Genomic DNA, 21,542 nt, shown 5'->3' on the forward strand with positions numbered 1-21,542 from the left:
TATATATATATATATATATATATATATATATATATATATATATATATATATATATATATATATATATATATATATATATATATATATATATATATATATATATATATATATATATATATATTCATATCCATTTATATATTCGTTCGTGAATCGTCGAGCATAGTCAAAAGGGTAATTGAATATATGAACATAGTTCCAAAATTTTCGAGACTCAACATTACAAACTTTGCTTATCATGTCGGAATCATATAAAGATTAAGTTTAAATTTGGTCGAAAATTTCCGGGTTGTCACACGAGTGCAACTGTGTTGTTCCCAGCCACACCAGAAAAGTTGACTATGGGGCTAGCGGTCAAACCGATGCTGGTACTGATTCCAGCATGCTCATGCAAGTATTGAAGTTCAACCTGTAGAAGAATTTTCTCAAATTTAACTGACATGTATGTAACCCAACATAAAATGTCATGGGGTGTAACTGTGCAATGTACCTTGCCAGAATTTTGATCAGGAACAACAAAGCTGAGAATCGTCTTAAGAAGTGGTGCAGGCTCATCAATAGTAATGTTTGTGAAAACCTACATGATAGTCATATAGTCAACAAATTTTTTCCTAACAAGAATTGGTACAGAATATCCACATAGTTTTGGCAGCAAATCCACACAGTTACTAAAAGAATGGAAGAATCCGAACAAGGATCAATGCAAAAAGGAACAAAAAGTCGAGAAATACTTGTATGATATTATCAACACTAGTATTTAAATCAGTTTAGCAACTCAATAGTTTTTATGATTCATGAAGATCAGAAAAACAATTGAAAAATTGTTACCTTAGAGCCTATGTCCACTTTGATATCAGTCGTTATGTTTTTGCAGATCAGCTTCGAGTTGACATCAGCCAAAAAGAAGTCGCCTTTCTTAGCTCCAGATGAGGTGATAGACTGTAATATATATATATATATATATATATATATATATATATATATATATATATATATATATATATATATATATATATAACCGAGATCAAATTACCATATAGATTATATATAGAGTGCTGCAACATTTTCTAACTCACGAGTTAGAGAAACAACAGATGATAAAAGTACAAACATTGAATCACAATTCACCATGGCTAGCTGATTGACAAGCAAAAACGATTCAAATAGTCTATTTGGATGCAATGCAACCCATATACAAAAAAGTTTATAGTTCTTGTAACAGTGTGAATGTCCAAGGAAACAAACAGTACGATTTTTCAATACCAACAGGTGATAAATTTAGAGGAAGGCATAACTACTCATTGATCCAATAATCAATGTAACACACCGGCGGAAAAATAAATTAGACACATACTTTTTTATATATTCAGTGACACGACATGAGCAAGTTTAGTGACAAATTGTAAAGCTATGACTTCAAGATATATTCCAGTTCAAGTCGAATACTCACAACGTATAAAATGTATGTTCTACGTTCTGCACATGGAATGAGCATATACACGTTCAAAACGGAAAATAAAAAGCCAATCACCATACTTTTAATTCAGTGGAGTACAATTTTTTTAAACGAGTAACGCTACATAGGCCTATAATGCATGCCTAAACAAATGGCAAATCCATACAATATTCAAGATATGTATTTCACTCTTCTTTTTCTCATCATTTAATTTAATTTATTCTAACATGTGTATATTGTAAGTTAACCTGATTATATTAAGTTCAAACAATCTAACACCTAGATTTAGCGTCTACATCACAATAACCTAATTGTAGCCTGCTAATTTCAATCTCAAACAATCCATACAATAACCACATGCACAATCAAAAATACATAAATTTAAGAATACATATGTGTATATTTATTTTATACATATACAAACTTACACATAAATATATAGATATAGAGACTTACAATTCCGTTGGCGGTGTATGTTGTAAGAGAAAACTTATGGTCACTCTGGTAATCTCTGTACAAAAGATCTTAAAAAAAAAAAAAAATAGTGATTATACTCATAAGCAACAAAAAAATAAAATCAAATTCAAGCATCAGTTCATTTTAAGACGAATCTCTTTTTAGTTTTTGAAAAGCAAGATATACTATTATTGATATACTATAATTACAGAGTCAAATGCGGAGTATCAATTAAGTAAAACGCAAACACATACATGAACATGTAGATATAGAAACACAATAAGTAAATATACATGAAATTTCAAATATAATATAGCAAAAAAGGAAAAAAAACCGACGAAGATAGTATATAACAGTATCAATTAACTAAAACGCAAACGCATAATCAATACGTAAAATTCGATGTACAAAATAATTTAGAAAATGACGATAATATAGCGTTCACCTCGCGCTTTTTTGCCGATATCGGGATAGAGACCTGTCCTTTCGCCATTTTTGTTCGAGAAATTTGAGTGTGTGTTTTGTGTGTTCGTGTGTGAGAGAGAGGGCGAAAGGCTTCGTTGTGTATACAACGTGCTGAACAGAATCGGTGCGGGTGAAGTTATTTTCAAATCAGGGATCTGTAGTTTGTGAATTGCTCATAATTAGTCCTCTAAATCCAAAATATTTTGTAAAAGGTACGAAAGTTTTTATATATACACGAAATGCCCCCTGGAGTTATTTGTACTTAAAAGAATTCATGTATTTTAATATTAACACTTCTGCCTTTCCCAAAAAATATCTCTGAAAATGAATCCTTGCCGGCCTCCTTCTTTCTTCAAGATGTTGCTTGATCCATCTGCCCATCATTTGGTATATACATACAAAAATAAAAATAAAATTGTAAAATGTTATTGTTAGTGTTTTTTTTTTTTTTTTTAGTTTTTTTGTTGCGTTTAATGAGGTTATTTATATTTATTAGTATTTTTTATTCATGCAGTCATTGCCATCTGAATTTGTGAGCATGCACTTGAAGAACAAAATCCCAACGGATCCGCTACTAAGATCTGCAGATGGATGTCATTCTTGGAGACTAAAGTTAAACAAGATTGGTGAAAATTACTGTTTTACCCATGGGTGGAACAATGTAGTTCAAGACAAACTGTTAGGTGCTGGGGACCTTCTTGTCTTTTGGCTTGTTAACCAGTCCACTTTCAAAATGTTAATTTATAGTCCAAATGGTTGTGAGAAAATTGTGCCCCCCAAAAAGCAGGTTGAACATGTTGATGTTGAAGTTCATGATGTTACTGATGATGGTAGTGGTGATGATGATGTTGAAGATGGAAGTGATGATCCTTCTTTTACAACGATTATGACAATAACCCACAACAGTAAACTGGTAAGATTTGATGCATTATATTGCAAAATAGTGATATTATTCCAATATTTGGTGATCATTTCTGTATATTATAATAACTTTTGAAAGATTTATTTTTAAATACTAAGCTTGGGAACACAAATTATTTTACTTTCTCCTAGGTTCTCTTCCTTAAGAGTCTTTTTATTTTTTTCTTGTAAAACATTTGCTTGTAAACAAGTCAATCAACATTATTGGTTGTTGGTTTTTAAACAGCGGCTTCCGGCTCACTTTGTTGGGTTACCCGGAATGATTGATTATGGAAGCATAATTGTAAAGGATTTGGAGGGAAAGGAGTGGCCAGTGACGCCGCGGTTGGACAAATCGTTCAGGTCATCAGAAAGGTACTATTTAGCGTCTGGGTGGCGTGATTTCGTGCGTAGCCATAAGTTATCGGTAGGAGATAAATGCGTATTTAAGTTCATTAGAAGTGAAGGTAAGATATGTCTAACAAAAATTACTAGGAACAAAAGCTCACAACCACACCAGCCAACTCTGTTGACCAACCGCGTGAAGAGGAAGAGGGGTCTGCGAGAACACGATAGTGATGCTCATGTGAAAAGTGAAGATGAATGTGTGGAGGTGGTGAATGGACCACGTGGAACGCCACCTCTGCAAAAATCCCGTGTCGTTTATTTTTAAAATCGTTTGATGAAATGTGCAGTAACTTTTAGTGTTTGGTGTATGACTTTGTTTGATGAAATGTACAATAACTTTTATTGTAGGTGTATGACTTTTATGTACGATGTTTTCCTGTGTCTGGGAAATATGTGAAATATATGAATGACATCAAAATCTTAAGATGAGTATATTTAAGTTTGTTAGAACAGGCTTTGTACAAAGTATGACATGTTGTAATCTGCCACACACATATAATAATCTAGTTTACGTACATGTTATCTAAATTTAAAGAGTAAGACTAGATATTTGTTGATCGCGTTCTCATGCTTACCGAACTAAAACCACTTAACTTTTTCACTTTCTTTCGATCCATCTCATTTCTCAACCTTTCAACATCCTTCCACCTTCCCTCCCCTGCATATATACTTGACAAAACAACAAACGGTATTGAGCTTTCAGGATCCAAATCCGAAAGTAATTTAGCCACTTCTTCCCCTATTTTCACATTCGAATGAAACTTACACGCACCAATCAAAGAATCAAGAACTGACCCTGAAACTTCAGGTATTTTCATCAACAACCCCCGAGCTTCATCCAACCAACCACATCTACCCAACATATCTATCAAACACGCGTAATGCTCAGCACTCGGAACCATTTTGTAACGTTTCATCAAATTAAAAATTTCCAAACCTTTATCGACTTTTCCCGTGTGACTACAAAGAGATAAAACACAATTAAACGTCGAAGAATTTGGTTTTACGTTCTCTTTTTGCATCCACTCAAACATGTCAAAAGCAGCTTCACTCTCCCCATTTTTTCCATACCCCGATATCATTGCATTCCAAATTACTGGATCTCTCGGTTTTATATCAAACTGGTCAAATACCAAAAACGCCCACGAAGATCTACCACATTTCATGTACATATTAATAAGTGCAGTTGCAAGAAACTCATCTTTATCAATACTTTTTCGAATAACATAACCATGTATTTCTTTTCCACTCAATAATGAAGATATTGATGCACAAGCTGACAATAAACTCGTTAACGTGTTCAAACTTGACAATTCTCCAGTGGACTGCATTTTTCGAAAGAACAAAAACGCTTCGTGGTTTTTTCCAAGATTTGAGAACCCGTTTATCATTGTATTCCAAGTTACCGAATCCGGTTTAACTCCGTTAGACTCTAACATCGTAAACAACCCGATCGCATTTTCGCTCTCTCCATTTAACAGCATCCCGGATATCATAGAATTCCACGTAATCAAACTCCTTACATCACGTAATTCTTTGAAAACATCGTATGCATGATGCCAATATCCGCATTTTGAATACAAGACTAAAAGTGCAGTTCCAACTAGCATATCTAATCCTAAATTTTCTTTAACAAGTAACCCATGAACTTGTGTCCCAAATTTTAAGAACTTAAGATCAGAACAAGCAGATAGAACAGAAATAAATGTGATTGTATTCGGTTTTGGGATTAAACATTCTAGCATTTCTTTAAATACTTCTAGTACCCGTTGAAAAACTTGATTACGCACTAAACCAGTGACGAACGCGTTACAGCAGGCCACATTTTTATCAAGTGTTTGTTCGAAAACAACTGATGCAGTCATTAGGTGTTTACAATTACAATACATGGTAATAAGCGTAGTGGCTACATAAATATCTGCTTCAACACCAATCTTAACAGCCAAACAATGAACCTGTTGTCCATCTCTAACAGCAATGTTACAACCAGACAACAAGGTGGAAAGCGTAACTGAATCGGGCCTAACCCCATACTCGCTAACTCGTTTAAAAACGTCAAATCCTTTCTCGTAACACCCATGTTGAGAAAACCCAGAAACAAGGACGTTAATCGAGGTAGTAGTTGGTTCAGTAATTTCGTCGAACACCTTAAGTGCACTGTCTAAAAACTGAAACTTCATGTACATGTCGGTAAGGGAAGTTGCTGTATATATATCTGAATTGAACCCAGTTTTTGTAACATGGGCATGGAGCATTTGGCCATAGGAGATTAGTTTGAGTTTGGAGCATGATTTAAGAAGATAAGGGAATGTAAATTTGCTGAGGGGGTGTGATTGATAATGGAGATATGAAAATAACGAGAGGGCTTCTGTGTAAAATCCTGTGGTAACTAATTTTGATATGTTTTTACTCATTTGATTTGTGTAACTGCAAAGATTTTTGAATCGAATTAGATTAGAGAATGAAATATATTCAAGGATGCCTCCATTAAAACGGATATATGAATATAAATATGATTTAATGAGTTAAAAAAAATACCATGTATAATCCTATTTAGTTTTGCATTGCCATCTAGTCTAGGACTAGGATGGTATTATACCGGGGGTGTTCAGAAAATCGTAAAAAATCGTAAAAGTCGATCGAACCGTATCGAATTAGTTGGTTCCAGTTTTGAATATTAGCGGTCCGATCGCCAGTTTGAAAATAACTAAATCGTGAAACTCTGTCTGGTCTACAGTTTTAATAAGCCACCGACCGTTTAAGGACTGGACCGGACTCGACTCTTTGACAATAATATATAGATGACTGGCGTTCTCATTATGCACATGTGTTTGAGGCTTCAGGCAGGATTGTTTGTATGAAAAAAATGTTACTCTAAATAATACCATACTCTTTAATTTTAAACATTAAAATTGAACAAAACTCGACATTAAAAATGTAACTCTAACTTCGAGAATTTGAGGCTTCATTCCATACATATATTTTGCTTGCTTTTCAATAGAATGCCATATTTAAGAGAAAAAAAAGTCATTAATTATATCTGTTCGTGAAAATTAATAAAAGAAAAAAGAACTTGAAATCGTCAAAAAACGGACCGCCCAAACTGGACCAAATCGTCAAGCAAGACAGCTAACTCGGTCTAAGTTCGTTTGATATATGTTGAAACCGTATACACCGGTTTCGTTTGAGATTTAGTCCAAACCGGACCAAGTTGGACCGTGAACACTGAACACCTTTATTGATCAAGTAAGAGGGTGGTTTTTAAACATAAAAGAAAGTACAGGGATCGAAAAAGTAAATTATTTGGGACCCCCTGATTGTTATCATCCATTTCCGCTCATCACTAGATAACTAGATTCCATCTCATCTTTTTTATATACTGTCTCTATATTCCTGTATATCTATCCATCTTTCTATTCTATTCTATCCATCTATATAAACAGTAGTAGTATATTTATCTTCGTATTCATATTGACACCTCATCCAATCACTGTATTGTGTCAGGTGGTTAACAAACATGGAACTCTATCTTATATACCTTCTCTGATTTATCATTTGATACTGTTTGATTCTGTGTGAAAATCAGTCACGTAATTGGAGCTTAACGTTTGCGACCTAAGGTTAATTAATGCTTACATTTGTTGTTTGTTAGTTATTATAACTTCTAAGTTTGGATTAATAACTTCACGCTTATTACATGTGAATTTGATTGACTGATTAAGTGATTATGTTTGTGAAATGTTAATTTAGAGTTCAGCTGATTATGGATCTAGGGTTTTAACTTATATATTAGGTTTTGCTCACTTTTTTCTGAAAGTTATTAAATGGTATAGTAAATAGTAATTTTAACTTTTAGCATTCTGTTTAGAACATATAGCTGTTTATATTCAGTTCATTTTTTGTAGTTTTACTTTGTTATGGTTTGTGTTGTTGCAAGAGTGAAGGAAGTAAGAATTTGGTTGAGGTAGTTATGTTAATAAAATGTTAATTTAGGTAGGCGTGTTAACGAGATCTGTATACTCGGGCTCGTTTAGGTCAAGTAAAAGTCGAGCTCCAAGAAAAGTTACTACTCGATTAGATTCATGAGACGAGCTTAAAAGATTAAAGTTCGATCATGCAGGGGGTCTAACCTCAAGAGTATTTTGTATTTGAGATCATTAAATAAATGTAACTAGTAAGATTTGTACTTAATACCTACAGAATAAAAGAGTTTTTGTGAACTATAGGTCAAGCTATGAAGCGAGTTTGTCAAGTTTGAATCTTTTAATGACCAACGAAGGCTGAAAATTAGCTCTTTAAAAAATATTTAAATATCTAAATATGCACTGAATTCTTGCTCGAACAATAAGAAGTTATCGAATTCAAACACAATGATTATTATTTGTTCGAGTTCGAGTTGAGTAGATATTAAACGGGCTGAGCTCAAGTTCCTGATTCTTAACTTGGATGATAGGTATAAAAGCAACCTAAGCATTGTTACAGGCCTTAAACTTACATATTAGATGTAGAATTGTTTGAAAATTGAGTTGTAGAATTTGCAGGTTACTACTTTAGTTAGAGCAATATTTTATGTACTTATAGCTTCATATGGTTTCTTAATATCATAAGTGCTTTGAAGTGTGGGTAAGGATGTGTTCTAGCTTAATTATGTGATAGGGAAACACATACTTATGTTTAAGTTGGTGGCATGGTGCTTATATAAAAAACACCTTTTAAGCCATAAGCGCATTATGCAATCTCAAACATCCATGTTTAAAACCTCTAATCGTTTATACGGGAGTCTATTTTCTATTACTATTGTTCAGTAGATGGGTGTTCATGACATCTTGTTGAGTTGTTATCCTAATCTGGTTAGTGTATGAGATGTTAAACCGTAAAGGGGAGCTTTTGTGACTTATTATATGTTAGGAGAACCTATGCGACCTCTATAAAGGTTTTAGGAGTTTTATTGAATGAATTGTTTAGATTATACTCATCATTTGTATGTTACATTATATATTGACACACTAGAAGCTACAATTTGAGTATTATTTATACTTGCTAAGTTTGTTAATCCATTTAGGTGGGTACAATGTCAACTGCTGCACGAAAGAGGCTTATGAGGGATTTTAAGAGGTTACAACAAGACCCTCCTGCAGGTATTAGTGGAGCACCTGAAGACAATAATATAATGGCGTGGAATGCTGTCATATTTGGGTAATTGTCTAATTCTATATTTATAAATCAGTTCAAATTATTTATTTTACTTTTCAATTTTGTTTATGTGTGTGTTTGTGCATATATTGTAATGACATAAGGGTAATATCTTTTTTCTTCTTCTTTGCTAATTGCAGTCCGGATGACACTCCATGGGATGGAGGTATTGGCTTTCAAAGTACCCGTATCATTTGCCTACAAACAAAATAAACAAATTTTTAATTTACTGGTACATCTGTTTCTTTTTCTTTTTTTATTGATAACTTACTGTTGAACAAACAGGTACATTCAAATTGGTCCTAAATTTTTCAGAGGATTATCCAAATAAGCCACCAGTTGTGCGATTCATTTCTCGTATGTTCCACCCTAACAGTAAGTATATATAAGCTATGCAAACTTCCTCTTGTTTATACTCTCGTGGCTTTCGATTTTTGGATCAAAATTTCAAATTGAACCCTCAAAATGCCGTGTTAACTTCGAACCCTATTCATATGTTTTCAATTCTAAATCATGTATTCATATGTACAGTTTATGCTGACGGAAGCATCTGCTTGGATATTTTACAAAATCAGTGGAGTCCTATCTATGATGTTGCTGCTATTCTTACTTCTGTCCAGGTAATAGTTTTACAAATGTTTTTGCACTTTGAATAGATCATAAGACCAAGGTGGTGTTTTTGTTGTTTGAATTGTCTAATAACAAATAAGTAAATAGATGTCCAAGTGTTTGGTCAACCTTTGAGAATCGAGACTCATCTCGTTCAGGCTAATTATCTTGTTTTGTTCTGATGCATGTTGTCTTGCTACATGTTAGTCATTGCTTTGTGACCCGAACCCAAACTCGCCTGCGAATTCAGAAGCTGCACGAATGTTTAGTGAGATGAAACGTGACTACAACAGGAGAGTACGAGAGGTTGTTGAACAGAGCTGGACTGCTGACTAATCTCAACTACTTTGCTGTAACGTCTTTCCATTACCAGTTTGAGTTTTGAGTGCACTGCTTTCTGATTGAGTATTTTGTGTATTCTATGTTCAAAACTCTCTCAGTATTATGTACTATTTCTTTGTAGTTTGCATAAATGAACAGTTAAAGGACACTTGGCAGGAGATTCGTGTTGGTTGCATTACTTAAGTCTGTAAATGTATGTTTGCATGACACAAGGATGACATCACCTTGTAATTCTTGTAACACATAGCGGTTGTATCAAAAGGTTTACCTAAAAAAAAAGTGCTCAAATGTGTCGTTATAAAGTATGGATGTATCCTGTTTGCATATATTACACTGGTGTATTTTATGAAAGTGTTTATGTTGCTCATTTTGAGACCTTAACTCGTGGGTATACATGTTGTTCTATTTGGACGGTCTAAGTTTCAATCGATTATACTCCAACTTGTTGCTTGTACAAGAGACTATTCTTTGATATTAGGTTCGATCATTATTCAACATTATATGAATGAACGATTGTACAAATACGAATCATGAACCAACTAATCCTTATCTATCTATTAAACGTTCATCCTGTTATCATTTAACTACTTTTATTTTTGTTCCATATTGCACGATACGATAGTCACCTCGTTTTCATGACGTGGTTGATCACCGAGGTTCGCACTGGTTGGTCCTTATCACAGAAAAAGTAAAGGCTTTTGAAACTATAAGTTCCAATATACGAGCTTTCCTATATCTACCGGAAAGTAACGTAGCGTTTAAATTGCATCTTAGAATATTTAGTACACATTAAGTCGTACGGGCGTATTTAATTAAGTTAAAATACATAAATACTACGGAGTAACATTTTTTAATGGGGGATGATTCTCACACACACTTTTTTGATCCTCACACACCTATTTTAACCTTTTACTCTTCTAATAATACTCAATTGGTGTGTGAGGATCAAAAAAGTGTGTATGAGAATCATCCCCCTTTTTTAATACTCAAAATTGAATCTTATATTTAATTTATATTTTTAATTTTTAATGCGTTTTAAACAAATTTTCTATGTAATAATTTACATGCTTAATCTAATATTTACATTTTGCACACGTTAACAAAACTCACGATGATGATTATAAAATACTCCCCGTATGTATGAGCTCCTGTTTAGAGGGGGTGACGCTGCACAAATTATATTACGTACATTGCACCCTAGCCTAGCTAAACAAATTAGGCTATCATAATCATCATATCATATACGTAACGGTTAACCATGCAAGGAGCCGACGGAGGTTAATTTAACAAAGAACATCGAATCAAATATATAATTATTCGCTCCGGCCACCTAATTAAACATTCTTCCTTTCCATAATAATAATAATAATAATTAAACAAATTAATATTCGCTAATTTTATTTTGGTTCGTACGATCTCAAATAATATTAATCAAGTAGGTAGGGAGGATATTAATTATCGCCGGCAACGATGGACTTTCATGGCCGACGTGCAGCGGAGCTAGTGTTTTGTATCACCGGTATATGGTCTGCTTATATTTATCAAGGCGTTCTTCAAGAGACCCTGTACGTAATTTTTATTTTTGCCTTTCTTCTTCTTTTTATTGATCGATTGAATTGAATTGAATTGAATTATTAATAATAAATTCATTTCTACCAATACATTGTACGATTATATACCTATATTATTCTCTTTAATTCGTTTTAGTTAATTAGTTATGGACATAATCATGTGATCTGCACCTGATTCGTTCATCATATTTATTTTTAATATAAGTTTATAGTTGTATTACGCAATTGGAATATAGAGCGATTGTTACAAATTAACATCACAAATTAATGATGTTACATTTTGAAGCTAGGGCTAATGTCATGGAATAGCAACGTATTCTTTTCCTTTTTTGTGATTACACTTGCAATTTGATTTACTGATAACCACTCTCTAGCTTAGCTTATGTGGCATACTTTTATTGATGACGTGGCTCACCATGTCAATGGTTACTAAGTTACTACGTATAAACTACGGAGTAAACAATTTCATAATTATTATATAATTACCAGGTTGGGATATTATTATATTTTGCTTAGTTAAATTGTTTTTGCGGTTATTGATTATCAGGTCTACCAAGAGATTTGGGCGAAACAAGGAACGGTTTGAACATTTGGCATTCTTAAACCTGGCACAAAGTGCTGTTTGTTTAATATGGTCATTTATAAGTGAGTATATTAACATTTATAACCACTGTTATACTTGTCTTTATTTAAGCCTATTAGAACTTTATGTTTAGATAATCAATATACTGACAGTTTTGTGTGCGGTTATTGAATATAGTGATAAATATATGGCGCAAGGCTAGGGGTGGGCGTGCTCCTTGGCGGAGTTACTGGAGTGCCGGAATTACAAATACAATTGGGCCAGCTATGGGGATCGAAGCTCTAAAATATATCAGTTATCCTGCTCAGGTATACTACGTATATGCTAATATATCAAACAATTAGCATTGTAACGTTTTGAATAAGTTTTTTTTTATTATTACTCATCTAGTCGTTGTCACTTGCAGGTCATGGCAAAATCGTCGAAAATGATTCCAGGTGAGTGGTGGCGTGATCTGTAAGGAGTATTTTTATAGCATTAACTAAATAGTTAATTAGTATATAATCATGCTTCAAATTTGTGTTTACTCAGTAATGCTGATGGGGACGCTAGTTTATGGTATTAAATACACGTTCCAGGAGTATCTTTGCAGCCTCCTTGTTGCTGGCGGCGTATCGATCTTTGCGTTAGCAAAGGTGAATAATCATTTAATGAACAAATTTTTAATGATGTATTGTTATGTAATGTATGCTTATGATAAGAATTACAAGGACCATTATATATTGATCCCAAATAATGCATTTGTTTTGAACAGACTAGCTCGAAGACCATAAACAAGCTGGCTAATCCAAATGCTCCACTCGGATATGGGCTTTGTTTTCTGAACTTGGTATTTGATGGTTTCACAAATGCCACACAAGATTCAATCTCTACGAGGTATAAGCTTTTGACATTTCGTTAGTCAATGTGTCAAAATGGGCGGATTGTGTTATCTGTGAAAACAGATGGTCCTTTCTTGGTGGTCCAAACATGATGTGATTGGCTGGGATGAACTAAAACATATTTTTATGGCAAAAAATAGTTTTTATTACTAATTAGTGTGATACATGACTGTAAAAATGACTACTTTCAATTTTAATAATAATGAAAGTGTTTAATAATATGATTTTAAAGAATGTCTCGGAAGACTCTTTTGGGTTCCCTTCTAAACTACAATAACGATAACGATTTAATTTGACCCATTTTACTCGTTAATGATAAATACAACCCAAACAGACCCAGTCATAAGTAAATGGGTCGAAATTGCCACCTCTTTGAATGTAACAGTAATATTAAACCATCCCTAAAAGATTCAAAACCTCATTCAATGTTTTGTCATTTCAGTTAATTAATCTGACGCTAGTCACATGTAATTAATCTGATAAATCAGATAATGTCATGTTTAGGTACCCAAAAACAAACACATGGGATATGATGTTAGGAATGAACTTATGGAGTACAATCTACAATTCAATATTCATGTTCGGTTGGCCACAAGCAAGTGGATACGAGGCGGTTCAATTCTGCAAGGACAACCCCGAAGCAGCCTCGGATATTTTATACTACTGTTTATGCGGTGCAGTCGGTCAAAACTTCATTTTCTTTACAATTAGGCGATTTGGATCATTGACCAACACCACCATTACAACCACACGCAAATTTGTCAGTATTGTGGTATCATCGTTACTTAGCGGGAATCCTCTATCTCGAAAGCAATGGGGGAGTGTTGCCATGGTCTTTAGCGGATTATCGTATCAAATCTACCTTAAAAGGAAGAAATCAAAGAAAATAAAAAGAAAGAAGAAAGCTTTTTAATAATAAAAAAAAAAATAACTCATTTTATAGGTAGATCCTTTTGAATAGCTAGAATATTTTGACCCAAAATCCCTTAGCTCATTGTTACTACAAATTAGTGAATTACTAGATCAAATAAAACATTAGCGTCTATAACAGCTTTTTGGAACAAGATAACTCCCATGTAACTGCTTACTGATCCACGGGTTGCTTGTGAAAAACGCCTTACGTCGACCTGAGGAAGACATCGAGAAGTTATGTACTGTACGTAGTATTATTTAGTATGTTTGTTGAAATATAAAGTTTTGAGGGCATACATATTGAATAATGAATATAGACATGTTACATTCTTTTTTATGGTCACTCAATTTTGTATTCTTCCAAACAATAATTTTTGTTTTTTCAGTACAGAAAATGGTACTTAATTACACAATAAGCATAGGTCTCTATCATCTTCAAGTTTTGAAGGCATACATATTGAATAATGAATATCAGAGCTATAGTATTCTATTTTTGGTTTTAAGACAGTTGGCTTCTGATAGAGACCTACAGCTTATTGCACTCTGGGATGTGCTGGTGCAGATACCAACCACTTTTTCTGGTACTCAGTTTTTGAATGATTTTCTAAGATGTGCTATATACAAGTTGAGAGTCTTTAGGAGAAGTGTGTGTTTTAAAGGTGTAGGTGAAAGTGATGAATGAATGGCTAGCAATGGCTAACCCTTGCAAGTAGGAAGGTGATGGCTATTTATAATTCCATAGCCATCACTTACATTTAGTAGGATATAAGGGATAAAATGTTAGGAAGAGGGGATCGCCTGGACGTTGGGAGATATAAATTTGAGAGAAAAACAACTCTATTACTCACAAGAATAGATTTACAGAGTATTACAAAACTCTTACAAAAAAAAAACTCTCAAACTCACACACACTCTCTAGGTTGTGATTACACTTCTCTGAGTGATTTAGGATGATTTACAATTGAGGTTTGCACCTCTATTTATAGTAAAAATTCTATGGCGGTGGAATGGTGTGAACGGAGATGGTGGGCGGCCGTCATCGTGTTCATCTTTGCTTCTTCTACATGGTGTTCAAAGAAGGCTACTTTGAACATCTAGAAGGTGAGCTTCTAGATTGTAGGCTGGAAACTTTCAATTCTCCCCCTCCAGCCGAATCCACGAACATTCCAGTTATGTCTCTGCATAACTCCAACTTCTCTCGAGTCACCACCTTTGTTAACATATCCGCAGGATTCTCCTTTGTATGGATCTTCACTAGTCTCAACAGTTGTCGATCAATTACCTCGCGTATCCAATGATAGCGAATATCAATATGTTTTGTACGGGAATGATACATGGAGTTCTTGCTCAAATCTAGAGCACTCTGACTGTCACAATGTACCTTGTACTCCTTTTGCTTGATTCCAAATTCTTGGAGATAACGCTTTAACCACAACATTTCTTTTCCAGCTTCTGCGACAGCAATATACTCTGCTTCAGTTGTGGATAATGCAACACACTTCTGTAGTCTTGACTGCCATGAAACAGCTCCCCCTGCAAAAGTGTAAATGAATCCTGAAGTAGATTTCCTACTATCAGGATCTCCGGCCATATCCGCATCTGTATAGCCTTCCAAGATTGGATCAGCTCCCCCGTAACAAAGACATAGATTCTTTGTACCTTTAAGATATCTGAGAATCCATTTTACTGCATTCCAATGCTCTTTCCCGGGGTTGGAGAGAAAACGACTCACTGTTCCCACTGCATGAGCAATATCGGGCCTTGTACACACCATCGCATACATCAAACTTCCAACTGCTGAAGAATATGGTACTGAAGACATCTCCCCGATCTCTTCCTTGGATGAGGGACAAGAACTCTTGCTTAACTTGAAATGGTTGGCTAATGGAATGCTAACAGGTTTGGCATTGTTCATATTGAAACGTGAAAGCACTCGTTCAATATACTTCTCCTGAGATAGCCATAACCTTTTATTCTTTCTGTCTCGGGTTATTTGCATTCCCAAAATCTGTTGAGCCTGTCCTAAGTCTTTCATGTCAAAAGACTTAGAGAGTTCTTTCTTCAGCTGGTTGATCTTCGTTGCGTCTTTCCCTACGATCAAAATATCGTCTACATAAAGTAGAAGAGCAACGAAATCTCCTTCAGAAAACTTCTGAATGTATACACACTCATCTGCTGCAGTTTTCTTGTACCCGTGACTCACCATGCAATAGTCAAACTTCTTGTACCACTGCCTAGGTGCCTGCTTTAAACCGTACAAACTTTTCTTCAGCTTGCATACGAGGTTATCTCCTGAAACCTCAAAACCTTCTGGCTGCTCCATGTAAATTTCTTCATGTAAATCTCCATGAAGAAAAGCTGTCTTTACATCCATCTGTTCAAGCTCCAAGTTCATACTTGCGACCAATCCAAGTATGACTCTAATTGAAGTCATCTTGACTATTGGTGAAAATATCTCATCAAAATCAATCCCTTTCTTCTGTTGGAATCCTTTGACTACAAGTCGTGCTTTGAATTTCACCACTTTTCCACTACCATCCTTTTTCAGCTTGAACACCCATTTATTTTTCAGTGCCTTCTTCCCGCGTGGAAGTTCTACAATCTCATAAGTTTGATTTTTCTGCAGAGAATCCATCTCATCCTGCATTGCGAGCAACCATTTTTCTTTATCCTTATGAGTTACTGCTTCATGAAAACTCTCCGGTTCTCCATATTCAGTAAGTAGAAGGTACTCGGATTCTGGATATCTACTCGATGGAATCCGACCTCGTTCAGATCTACGAACTTCTGGAACATTCTGAGGAGATCCACCATCATCTTGACCTTGTGATGGTGCTGGAACGTCTGGCAGATGGGGTTGTGGCTCCCCCTGCTCAGCACCGTCATTTTCCTCATTATATTCTACTTCTGGCATTTCTTCCTGCACTGAAAATTCATTTCTCATGAATGATTCCGTTGTTGCCTCTGGCACCTGAGCAGCAACATTTGTCTTCTGAGATATTGTGGGCTTTTCAATATCTTCTATTGTCTGGCTTTCATGGAACACCACGTCCCTACTTCTGATCACCTTTTTCTCCTTTGGATCCCATAATCTGTATCCAAATTCTTCATCTCCATAGCCTATGAATATGCATGGAGTGGTCCTTGCATCCAGCTTCTGCCTGAGCTCCTTGGATACATGTGTGTACGCCAAACATCCAAATACTCGTAAGTGAGAGTATGATGGATCCTTTCCAGACCAAAGTTTCTTCGGAACTTCAAAATTCAGTGGTACTGATGGAGATCGGTTGATCAAGTAACATGCGGCTCTGACTGCTTCTCCCCAGAATGGCTTTGGCAGCTTAGCCATACTGAGCATGCTCCGAACACGTTCCATGATTGTTCGGTTCATTCTTTCTGCTATACCATTGTGTTGAGGGGTACGTGGAACTGTCTTCTCATGTCGGATGCCATATGATCTGCAATAGGCATCGAACTGCCTGGAAGAGTATTCACCGCCGTTGTCGGATCGAAGACACTTTAACTTCTTTCCTGTCTCACGTTCTACCATGACATGGAACTGTTTGAAGTAATCGAACACCTGGTCCTTCGTCCGCAAGAAATATACCCACACCTTTCGAGAAGTATCATCGATAAACGTCAGAAAATATCGATTGCCGCCAATTGATTCAACCTCCAAGGGACCGCAAACATCAGAGTGTACCAGACTGAGTAACTCTGATTTTTTCGTTGAAGATGAATTAAACGAGACTCTATGCTGCTTACCAAACAAACAATGATTGCAAGGATCTAGTGCATCATCCTTGTCTACATTGATAAGCTCCTTCTTTATTAGGGTAGACAGCCCTTTCTCACTCATGTGACCGAGTCTCTGGTGCCATAAATTTTGTGAAGCCTCCTTTTCTGCAACATTAATACTGTCTGTGCAGATCTTCACATGAGTCTTGTACAGTGTGCCACAAATGTGTCCTCGAGCGAATATCATAGCGCCTCTTGACAATTTCCATGTGCCTCTACTGAAATGACTATCATAGCCCTGTTTATCGAGAGCTACTTGAAAGGACCCGTCCTAATCCATCCGGACGAAGTCCATATCGATTATAAACGATTCACAACAGTTGATTACATCGCGAGGTACTTGACCTCTATATGATACATTTTACAAACATTGCATTCGTTTTTAAAAGGCAAACTTTCATTTACATCGACAGTTGACAGACATGCATACCATTTCATAATATATCCAAATATAATTGACTTAATAATAATCTTGATGAACTCAACGACTCGAATGCAACATCTTTTGAAATATGTCATGAATGACTCCAAGTAATATCTTTTAAATGATCAAATGCACAGCGGAAGATTTCTTTCATACCTGAGAATAAACATGCTTTCAAGTGTCAACCAAAAGGTTGGTGAGTTCATTAGTTTAACATAAATAATCATTTCATAATTTTTAATAGACCACAAGATTTCATATTTCCATTTCTCATAAACATACGTCCCATGCATAGAGACAAAAATATCATTCATATGGATTGAACACCTGGTAACCGACATTCACAATATGCATATAAGAATATCCCCAATCATTCCGGGATCCTCCTTCGGACATGATATAAAAATTCGAAGTACTAAAGCATCCGGTACTTTGGATGGGGCTTGTTGGGCCCGATAGATCTATCTTTAGAGTTCGCGTCAATTAGGGTGTCTGTTCCCTAATTCTTAGATTACCAGACTATATAAAAAGGGGCATATTCGATTTCGATCATTCAACCATATAATGTCATTTTAATTACTTGTGTCTATTTTGTAAAACAGTTATAAAAGCAGCGCATGTATTCTCAGTCCCAAAATATATATTGCAAAAGCATTTAAAAAGGGAGCAAATGAAACTCACGCATATAAATATTGTAAAACAGTTAATAAAGCATTTGCATGTATTCTCAGGCCAAAAATGTAAAGAGTAAAAAGGGCGAATGAAACTCACCTAATGTATTTTGTAGTAAAAATACATATGACGATACTTAACAACTGAACAATGCAGGGTTGGCCTCGGATTCACGAACCTATATCATTTATATATTTATTAATACACATAATTGTAATTGAATAAATATATATATAGATTTACTAGTTATATCCTTTTTATATTAATAATATATATATATATTTCATATATTCATTTGGTACATAAACATATTAAGTTTGTTGTGTTATATGTATTAATTATATATATATATATATATATATATATATATATATATATATATATATATATATATATATATATATCAATTTTATTTGGTTGTTAAAGTTGTATTTTGATAATACTAAATTAATACTTTAGGTGATAACAATAATAATAATGATAATGCTAATAATAATGATAATAGGGTTATTAATTCTATAAACGATAATATAAAGGATGGTTTTTATAATAATCCTATAGTAATGGTAATAATAGTAGTTTTGATAATAATACCTAATACTCAATAATAACAATAACAATCTTTTTATTAGTGATAATTTTAATAATAATACAACTTGTTATTAACAATAATAAAATCTTCATATATAATTTCTAAAACAATAATTAAAGTTTCTATAGCAATAATTCGTAACTCCTAATTATAATATTAGTAGTAATATTTATCATAATAATAATATTTGGTGATAATACTAGTACTTGTAATAATAATGGTATTACTATTAATGATAATAACAATACTACTAATAAATCATAATGATAACATAACAATACAAGTAAAAAAAAAAATAAGAAAATATAATAACAATAATAATAATAATAATAATAATAATAATAATAATAAAAATTTCGAGAACTACCTTTTAAAAACGAATCTTAAAAAGAAAAGACCTTTGCAGGGCTCGAACCCATGACTTCCCGCTCACATACAAACACACCAACCAGTCGAGCTATTGTGTCTTTCTATATTATTTCCGTAACCAACCCAATATAACCCGTCTTTCCTTATTCTCCAGACTTCCCCAATTTAATTCGGCCCAGGCCTTATTTGGCCCAACATGTAATACTCATTTAGCCATTTAATAAACCCCATTATAATTTCATGAGCCCAACAGAGCAAGAATAAAATCGGCCTTCTGCTTTCCCTTTAAATTCGACAGTCAACACAAAGAATTTCAAATGTGTAGAACGAATAGGTGGTTACAACATGTAACTTTATTTCCCACTTGCATTATGACTAACTTTGTTTAATCAAGTATCAATAATCTATAATGGTGCATGTGTCTCGGCCCATTACCAAAACCGAAAAAAAAAACAGGGAAATATTAGGTGGATAATCACTATCAAGTCTCCCACTAACTTTATTTATCTTTTCAGCGAATTTGGATGTGTGTGTATGGATCGATGCAGCATCAATAGTTAACGGTGAGATGGGGCTCATTTGTTTATAGATGTTGGTAGTATTTATGATTTTTAAAATTGAAAAAGGCAACTAGTGGGATTCGTTGCTTTTGATCTCGTCGGCCATATGGAAAAAGGAGGAAATAAAAGAATTAGAAACAGATTCATCGACCAGCTGTTCGGTTTTTGTGGTGGTGTTTGCTTCGATCAAAAAGAAAAACACAGAAGAAAATTTGCAGCATGAATACATTGGTTTAATTAGATATGTTTGAGAGAAAAAAAAATAATAAGCACACAGCTGTAGGGTTTGTTGATGAGTAGGGATCGAAGGAAATAGTATCAACACACATGTCGGTTAAACTAGTCGATCAGATAGCAAAAGCAATATTCTTCTTCTCATTGGATCCCCCATGTCATGCCCCACCGAAACATACAATTGCTTTGTATCAATAATTAATATCCAATTATGATCACGAGTATCATCATTTCACTCTATCACTATCAACTTTATCATTTGTTTAAGTTATTATCATGTTCCACTATTGTTCACTAGCGAATAATTTGGCAAGTGGGTAGTTCTCACTTGATAATTGATGGCCAAAAAGACAACACTCAATTAACATTATCCTAGCTCATGATTCGGTTTAAGGGTATAAAAGCACTCACAAGTGGTAACAACAATTTCGAAGAACGTAAACTAAACAGAAAATAGTACAAGGGGTATTCGGTGGAGATGCTTGATGAATAAAGAAAAGAGTAAAAAAAATATAACAGAAAGAATAATACCGCAAATAATGGGTTTAAGATGATTCAACATATATGGTGGTGATTCATTGATAGTTAACAGGGAGCGGTTTGGGTTGACTTCGAGATTATGGTAATGGTTAAAAGATGGTTGTTTGATAACTTCGAGCATGAAACCGAATCAAGTAGTGGTTGTGGTATTCGGGTGATTACAACAGGAAAGAAGGAAACGAGTAGGTGATTGTAGGTTATTTGTTAGTTGATAGTAACAACAATCCAAGTGGCTTCAATCTTTAGTAACTTATGGTTCAAGGATAATGATGATCGAAAGAAAAATAAAATAGAATTGATGGTTAACAAGGGTAGTGTAGGGTGGCTCACGGTTGAAGGAAAAAGGAACAAAGTGTTTTCTTCAAAATTCCAGTTTAATAATTGTGTTTCTATTCGAATTGCAATAGAAGAGAGTTATGTAAAAAGTAAGTGATATTATTATAGCATAATGACTCAATTAAATTTTGTTTTGTAGTGATCATGGAGTCTACAGATTGATATCAATCCAGGAAGAAGAAGATAAAAGAGGAAAGGAACCCCTAACAGAATTTGGATTTGTTGAATGTGATTCGTACGAATT

The 21,542-nt window shown here is 34.3% G+C and overlaps 4 protein-coding genes and 1 pseudogene across 5 annotated transcripts; 3 read left to right on the forward strand and 2 right to left on the reverse strand.

The window, feature by feature from the left end:
- Positions 1-2,650, reverse strand: part of LOC139864746 (mitochondrial outer membrane protein porin of 36 kDa-like) — a 34,386-nt pseudogene extending 31,736 nt beyond the window's left edge.
- A 36-nt stretch (positions 2,651-2,686) lies between these two features.
- LOC139862640 (B3 domain-containing protein REM5-like) lies at positions 2,687-4,154 on the forward strand. Its single transcript, XM_071851261.1, has 3 exons — positions 2,687-2,761; positions 2,889-3,287; positions 3,522-4,154. Exons 1-3 carry the CDS (start codon positions 2,699-2,701, stop codon positions 3,945-3,947), a joined length of 888 nt encoding a protein of 295 aa, XP_071707362.1. The 5' UTR covers positions 2,687-2,698; the 3' UTR covers positions 3,948-4,154.
- Positions 4,141-6,096, reverse strand: LOC139862639 (pentatricopeptide repeat-containing protein At2g02750). Its single transcript, XM_071851260.1, has one exon. The coding sequence runs from the start codon at positions 6,094-6,096 to the stop codon at positions 4,225-4,227; it is 1,872 nt and encodes a 623-aa protein (XP_071707361.1). The 3' UTR covers positions 4,141-4,224.
- Positions 6,097-7,099: 1,003 nt separating this feature from the next.
- On the forward strand, positions 7,100-10,207 carry LOC139864825 (ubiquitin-conjugating enzyme E2 2-like). Of its 2 annotated transcripts, XM_071853395.1 has the most exons (7): positions 7,100-7,302; positions 8,745-8,878; positions 9,016-9,041; positions 9,161-9,250; positions 9,407-9,495; positions 9,692-9,836; positions 9,948-10,207. In XM_071853395.1, the coding sequence occupies exons 2-6, from the start codon at positions 8,754-8,756 to the stop codon at positions 9,818-9,820; spliced, it is 459 nt and encodes a 152-aa protein (XP_071709496.1). In that variant the 5' UTR covers positions 7,100-7,302; positions 8,745-8,753; the 3' UTR covers positions 9,821-9,836; positions 9,948-10,207. The 2 variants fall into 2 exon arrangements, with proteins under 2 accessions (XP_071709496.1, XP_071709495.1); XM_071853394.1 differs by having other exon boundaries at positions 9,692-10,207.
- An 826-nt stretch (positions 10,208-11,033) lies between these two features.
- LOC139862585 (UDP-galactose/UDP-glucose transporter 3-like) lies at positions 11,034-14,057 on the forward strand. The gene is made up of 7 exons (XM_071851201.1): positions 11,034-11,391; positions 11,945-12,042; positions 12,158-12,288; positions 12,387-12,417; positions 12,512-12,615; positions 12,735-12,856; positions 13,366-14,057. Exons 1-7 carry the CDS (start codon positions 11,297-11,299, stop codon positions 13,772-13,774), a joined length of 990 nt encoding a protein of 329 aa, XP_071707302.1. The 5' UTR covers positions 11,034-11,296; the 3' UTR covers positions 13,775-14,057.
- The last annotated feature ends 7,485 nt before the right edge of the window (positions 14,058-21,542 follow it).

Source organism: Rutidosis leptorrhynchoides, chromosome 8 (assembly GCF_046630445.1).
Source record: "Rutidosis leptorrhynchoides isolate AG116_Rl617_1_P2 chromosome 8, CSIRO_AGI_Rlap_v1, whole genome shotgun sequence".
Taxonomy (NCBI): Eukaryota; Viridiplantae; Streptophyta; class Magnoliopsida; order Asterales; family Asteraceae; genus Rutidosis; species Rutidosis leptorrhynchoides.